The 7180-nt window shown below is 33.3% G+C and overlaps 1 protein-coding gene across 6 annotated transcripts in view; it reads right to left on the bottom strand.

The window, feature by feature from the left end:
- Positions 1-5272: 5272 nt before the first annotated feature.
- The window catches only part of GEN1 (GEN1 Holliday junction 5' flap endonuclease), a 28938-nt gene continuing 27030 nt past the window's right edge, over positions 5273-7180 (bottom strand). For all 6 annotated transcript variants that reach the window (XM_064571903.1, XM_045884132.3, XM_045884133.3 and 3 more), the window contains one exon: positions 5273-7085. In XM_064571903.1, coding sequence (XP_064427973.1) covers positions 5764-7085 — 1322 coding nt within the window. In that variant the 3' untranslated portion in view covers positions 5273-5763. The remainder of the gene's footprint in view (positions 7086-7180) is intronic.

Here is a 7180-nt window from a genome sequence, read left to right as displayed (position 1 = left end):
AGGTAAAAAACATTAAACTTGTAGAAGAAAACATAGGAAAATTAGTTGGGACACCGGGCTAGACAAAGATATCTTAAATAGGCCACTGGAAACAGAAATTAATAAACATCAAAATTTAAAACATTTTACTCTTTGAAACACAGAGTTAAAATGAAAAGACAAGCCAGATTCAGACAAAAGATTTGTAAAACACATCAAACAAGGGGCTTATAGCTGGAAAAAATAAAGAACATTCATGATTTAATAACAAGAAGACAAACAACCCAATTAAAAATTGGCCAGAAAAAACTGGAATTTCACAAAAGGAGATATATGAATGGCCAATATGTACATAAGATTCTTCATGTCACCAGTTTTCAGGAAAATGTAAATAAAGCCACACACCTACTAGAATGGTTAAAATGAAAAAGATTGACAATATTAAGTTTTGGTGATGATGTAGAGTGATTGGAACCCCCACATAATGCTGGTGGGAATACAAAATGATTCTGTGCCCTTGGAAAAGAGTGTGGCAGTGTGTTAAAAAATTAAACATATGCTGACTGTATGAACCAGCAACCTCACCCCTAGATGTTTATCCAAGTATTCATGGTTATATTTTCATAATAACCAAAATGTAAAAACAATCTTATTTTTCAAGTGATGAAGAAAGAATTGCAGTATATTAATACTATGTCATACTATTCTGCAATGAAAAGGAACAGAGTATTAATATACACAACATAGGTCCTAAAAACATGTGGCAGGTAGAAAGTCATATACAAAGATTCCATACAGAAAGATCCCATTTATAGAAATTCTAGAAAAGGCAAAACATCGTGAAAAAAGCGTATCAGTTGTCCGGGATCAAGGTAATCTGAGAGGGTTAATTGTAAAGGAACACAAGGAAACTTAAGGGTGATGAGACTTTTCTTTATCTTGATTATGGTAGAAGTTATACAACCGTACACAATTACCGAAATTCATCAAACTTTATACTTACAGTGAGTAGATTTTATCATATGTAAACTACTTCAATAAAGAAAAAAAGTCAGGTTAAAAAGGAATTGAGCCCTTAGTTATATTTCTGAGGACATAATCAAGATAATTAGCACAGGGTGTGGGATCAGGTGAGCAATCCAAAATAAAACCAATTACTCCAGAGTAAAATTTCACCCTCATCTCCTTCAATATGTAGTACTGGGTTGTGCAACTGTAAACTCAGAACTTAAGAGTTGTACACACAACTGTGCAGTGAGGTCCAATTAAGGTCAAAATATAGTTCCTTGAAAAATATTAAAAATGTACATTGTATGGGCATATGGGGCATCTGGCTGGCTCAGAGGGGCATGTGACTCGATCTTGGGGTTATGAGTTCGAGCCCCTGGGGCGTGAAGATTAAATAAATAAAACTTTAAGAAAAAGGTACATTGTATTAGCATTTAAAATTGAGATTACTGAACTATGTGGGTGCTAGCTCAAACTTGAAACTGTGGTTATTTTACTAAAGAAATGCCATTCTTGGTCGACATATTGTCAGGTTTTTCTAATGTCAGGTCTTCGAAGCAAATGTATTCTTTTCATATGTACAGTTAATTCACGTCATTTATAATTATTCTAAGCTATTAAAGGACATTTTGGGGACTCTTAAGAGGAAGCTTACACCAAAATCAAATGTGTTTAAGAGACACTCAAATGATTTAGTTCACATATTTCACATTCCGTAGTTTAGATGGCGTCAGAGAATCGAAAACGCTTTAACAGTCAAAATCAAACATGACATTCACGTCCATTACGTAGCACTAGGCGTCTGTGCAAAGACACACAGGCAGTGACACTGGAGTCATTAAGGAGTAAAACAGGCCATATTTATTGATCTGGAGTAATTTCTTAGCTACACTAATATATTGGTAGAGAACACCTCTGGAAGGATCTACAAGAAATTAGACACTGTCCTTGCCTCTAGATGCAAGAATTATGGTCTGGTCATTAGAACAGAAAGGAGATTGACTTTTTCATTCTCTATTTTTTGTACCAGTTCACCTTTTTTATTAACCACATGAAAATCCCACCTTGGGGTACCTGGGTGGCTCAGTCGTTGAGCATCTGCCTTCGGCTCAGGTCATGATCCCGGGGTCCTGGGATCGAGCCCCGCATCGGGCTCCCTGCTCGGCGGGAAGCCTGCTTCTCCCTTACCCACTCCCCCTGCTTGTGTTCCGTCTCTCACTGTGTCTCTCTCTGTCAAATAAATAAAATCTTAAAAAAAAAAAAAAAAAAGAAAAAAGAAAATCCCACCTTAAAAACTAAATAACTTACTTAAGAACAGCCACTGATTTAAATAGATATATAGATATATAGATTTTTTTTTTGAACCAAAGGGAAACTTTATTTACTCTTCTTTTTAAAGCAATCTAGTTTAAAAACAAGAGATCAAGAGAGAAGAGAAGAAACTTCTACAGATATATATATATATATGATATATGATATATATATATATATATATATATATATATATATATATATATATATATATATATATATATATCAGTTCAATTAGGATAGGTGGGATCCTTGAGAGGAGACTGATTGCATTTATTTAGGATTCCCCTTGCCTAGGAATTCATGTATAGTAAGTGCTCTATAAACATGACATTTTTCTAAAATAAAGTTAAACTTGATTCAAAGCATTTTATGTTTTTAGTGAAATGTTGAAAAACCAAAATTATAACTTCAGAAAAAGCACAAAAATTCAAAAGTATTCCAAATTTGAATTTAATTTTAAAACATGGCATAATGTAATAAATACTAGATTAATAAACCAAAGTTTCATATCCAATCTTGGGAAAAATCTCTTCACTACTCTGGACTTGTTTTCTATAAAACAATAAAATAATAATGGCAGTGCATATGTGGGAGGAGGTTGGAGTATAAACATTTTAGATACTAAGGAGTTTGGATGGGTAAAATTCTCTATAATTTCTTCTTGTTTTTAAAAGTTTTATTGTGATATAATTCACATACCATAGAATTTATCTATTTAAATTGCACAATTTAATGCTTTTAGTAAATTGGAGTTTTGCAACCATCATCACAATCAACTTGAGAACATTTTCCTTATCCACCCACTCCTCCCAAAAAACATCCCATTAGCAGTTATTTTCCCTTCTCCCTCCTTAACCTCCCCTCCTCTGCCCCAACTCCCATAGTCCTTGATAACAGTGAGTCTACTTTCTGCTTCTATATAGATTTACTTATTTGGAACTTTTTACATAAATTGAATCATATATGTAATCTTTTCCAACTGGCCTCTCACTTAGCATGCTTTCAAGGTTCATCGTATTGTAACAGGTATCAGTACTGCCTTTTCTTTTTATTGCCAATATTCCATTGTATTGATATACCACATTTTGCTTATTCATTCATCACTTGATAGACATTTGGATTGTTTCCACTTTTGAGCTATGGATATTTGTGTAATTAAAAGTTTTTGGGTGGATATATATCTTCATTTCTCTTGGGTATATTTTTGGCAGTGGATCTGCTGGATCATATGGTAACTATGTTTAACCATTTGAGGAATCACCTGACTTTTCCCAAAATGGCTGCCCCATTTTACATTCCTACCAGTAGGTTATTTCTGGTAGGAATGTAAGTTTCTCCACACCCTCACCAACACTTGTCTTTATGATTCTGTCTGGCTGTCCTATTGGGTGTAAAGTGGTATCTCATTGTGATTTTGATTTGTATTTTTCTGATAAATAATGAATTTGAGTTTTTTCATGTGCTTATTGGCCATTTGTACATCTTCTCTGGAGAAATGTTTACTCAGATATTTTATTTTTTAATTTGTCTTTTTATTATTGAGTTGTAAGAGCTTTTTAGACATGTGTCTCTAGTCACAAGTCCTTTATCACATTCACAATTTGAAAATATTTTTTACTCTTTTATGATTTTCTCTTCATTTTGATAGTATCCTCTGAAACACAAAAGTTGTTGGTTTTGATGAAGTACAAGCTAAACTTTCGGTGTCTTATCTAAGAAATTCTTGCTTAATCCAAATTCACAAAGATTTATGTCCATGTTTTCTTCTAAGAGTTTATAGTTTGCAACCAGATCTTTGATCCAGTTTGAGTTAATTCTGCATATTGTACAAGGTAGTGCTCAAAATTCATACTTTTGCATATGGATATCCTGTAATGCCAGTAGAATTTGCTGAAAGAATACTGTTTCCCCATTGAGTTGTGTTGGTACTCCGGTTGAAAATCAATTGAACATAAATGTTAGAGCATATATCTGGACCCTCAATTCTATCCCATTGATCTGTATGTCTACATTGATGCCGCTCTAACACATTCTTCATTACTGAAACCTTATAGTAAGTTTTGAAATCAGAATCAGGAGAGGCAAGTCCTTCCATTTTTTTTTTAAAGATTGTTTTGCCTATTCTGTGTCCCTTAAATTTCCATATGGATTTTAGAATCAGCTTGTCCATTTGTGCAAAGAAATCAGCTGAAATTGATGGAGACAGCCTTGACTCTATAAACTAGTTTGGGAAATATCTTAATATCAAGTTGTCTGATCCATGAACATGGGATGTCTTTCCATTTATTTAGGTTTTCTTTCTTTCAACGATATTTTGTAGTTTTCAGAGTGTATATTTTGCACTTCTTTTGTTAAATTCATTCCAAAGTATTTTATCCTTTTTGATGCTATTGTAAACAGAATTTTCTTAAGTTCATTTAGTATTACTCACTGCAGATGTATAGAAATATAATTGATGTTTGTATATTGATCTTCTGTCCTGCAACCTTGCTGAACTCATTTATTAGTTCTAATAGTTTCTAGTGGGTTTGTTAGAATTTTGTATATAAAGATCTTGTCATCTGCAAATAGCAACAGCTTTACTTTTTATTTTCCCATCCGGTTACTGCTAGACTTTTTGAATGTTAAGTTAATGCACAATTTAATATTTAGAGTTACTGGAGTCAATATAGTGCAAAATCATTTTTAAAAAGGAAAGAAAAAAGTGCTATTAAAAAAAGAAAAGCCAATAAATTAGGAGGCAAGAAATCTGGTTCCCACACCATTATTAGTTAGTTGTGTGATCCTGAGCAAATTTCTAAGTCTTTTCTCATTATACATTCTATTTTGCAAATCTTTTTCCATTTGGCATAACTGTGAACTCCTGGGGTTATGTAAGAAGTAGCTTTCCTCAGTTTTTTCAGCCATTACAACCGTAATTTTTACTAATTATATTGAGCATCTTCCTCCTTTTCATTTTTGCCCCTCACAAAGAGAATAAGGTTACCAACACTGGAAAAGCACACTAAATGTATCTTCATATTGAGAGAAAATAAAACTCTCAGAAAAGGCAAAACAGAAGACACTGAGGGAGTGTAGGTAATTACAAAGAGTTATCCTCATGGGAACAAACTGAAATATAGATGAAAACTTCAGAGGTTGTGGAAGAAATGGACAAAAGTGAGCAAATGGATGAAGCATTTACTCTAGTAATGTACTAATATTTTAAAACTTTAAAATCAATAAAGATATAAACAATGTCAAAAGTATGTTTTTTAAAATATACTTTAAGTTTTAACCACAAGGATCATCTTTTAAAACCAAAGTTTTAGACATTTTTTATTACAATTTTAATTAAAATGGAAAGTGTCTCATGATACACAGAACCACATTACATTTTTATGCCAAATGTAGAGATTCTGCCTCTGCTAGTGCTGATGGTACTAAAATACTAAGTTACACTTAAATATTTTTAATTCCATTTCAAGAGTTTTGGAACCTTAGTTTTAATCTTTGACATAAAGGAAGAGGACTATCCAAAGAAGTACCAGAGTCACCTTTGTATTTATGACGCTGTAGAAAACTCAGAGAACCTTTAGCTGCATCTGGGAAACAGTATTCTTCATTTCCAGCTGTTTTATAAGCCTGGACACACTGTTCAGTTTCTTTCATATATATTTTAGGGTTATTCAACTTGTTGGCATCATCTTTCTCGAATTGGGCTGGGTTACGCTTCTGAGAACTATGCTTCATTTTCTGAGTTGTGTTTTTAGCTTTCTCAAACACTGGGACACTTTCTTCATCAGAGGAATGTCTGTCAAGGCAAACGCTCTTCTTCATTACACTTCTCTGAGTGGTTTGCACATCCACTTTTCTACTATGATCTAAAGCAGTATTTGGTGGTCCAGCTCTAACACTGGAGGTCTTTACTATTGGATTGTTGACAGAATAAGATTTAGAAGTATTCATTTTATAGTTTTCTCGAAATAGCTGGTCTCCTTTTAGAACTTTAGATTTTCTAGATTCATTTTGCAAATGAATACCTAGAAGATCATTTGAGAGATGTGATGGACAATCAGAACCACTGTTAGTAATACAAGATTCTTTTATGGTAAGTAGGGATAAAGTTTTCAGGTCAACATTTGGCTGTGCATTATCCTGAGGATATGATGATTTTATATGTATTCGTTCCTTTAAAGGCAAATCCTGAAGATGTAAATGAGTAATGCCAGAAAGTAGATGCTCTTCAGGATTAGTCTTTTGAAGATCCTGATCCAACACTTTATTAATGTTTGTGGTGCACCATTCTGATTCACATGATAATTCTTCTGGGAAATGTTTAAAATTTTCAGGGATGGCTGTTTCAAGTTCTGATTTTAAACCATGAGAGGAAGTGTTCCTTGGAATAGCTGGAGAATTACTAAAAGAAGTATCTTCCCAGTCAATGGTGCTTAATTGTAGATCAGCAATCGCTGATATGTTATGGGATGAGGTACTAGGTTGACTAGATTCTGGAATTAGAGACTTACTGACAGCTGTAACTTGCTGCATAGCCAAAGGTCTTGGAGAAGACACCAAGTGCTCTTGTGTATTCAAAAAGAGAGTATCTTCAGGTAAAATTAAGCTATTCAATGATGCAGAAATAGATTTCTGGGGTAATGCACGATCAGGGGTAATTTCCAAATGTAACTTGGAATTTTGCTTAGAAAAGACTTCACATGTGGGGTTTAAAGTCATCTGTGACTGGAAACTCTTCGTATTATCTGATTCTAGCCAATTGCTTTCTTTAGACTTAATTTTCATGCCTAAAAAGAAAAAAAAAATACAATACTCTTAAAATCTATCTTATTTTCCTTAACTTAAGTAAGCAAATAAACTAAAGAGTTCAGATCAGAAATCT

Source organism: Mirounga angustirostris, unplaced genomic scaffold, assembly GCF_029215605.1.
Source record: "Mirounga angustirostris isolate CCGP_5_RB_7025 unplaced genomic scaffold, mMirAng1.0.hap1 SCAF_10, whole genome shotgun sequence".
NCBI lineage: Eukaryota > Metazoa > Chordata > Mammalia > Carnivora > Phocidae > Mirounga > Mirounga angustirostris.
Note: the sequence above shows the minus strand (reverse complement) of the source record. Positions and strands in the feature narration are given on the sequence as shown.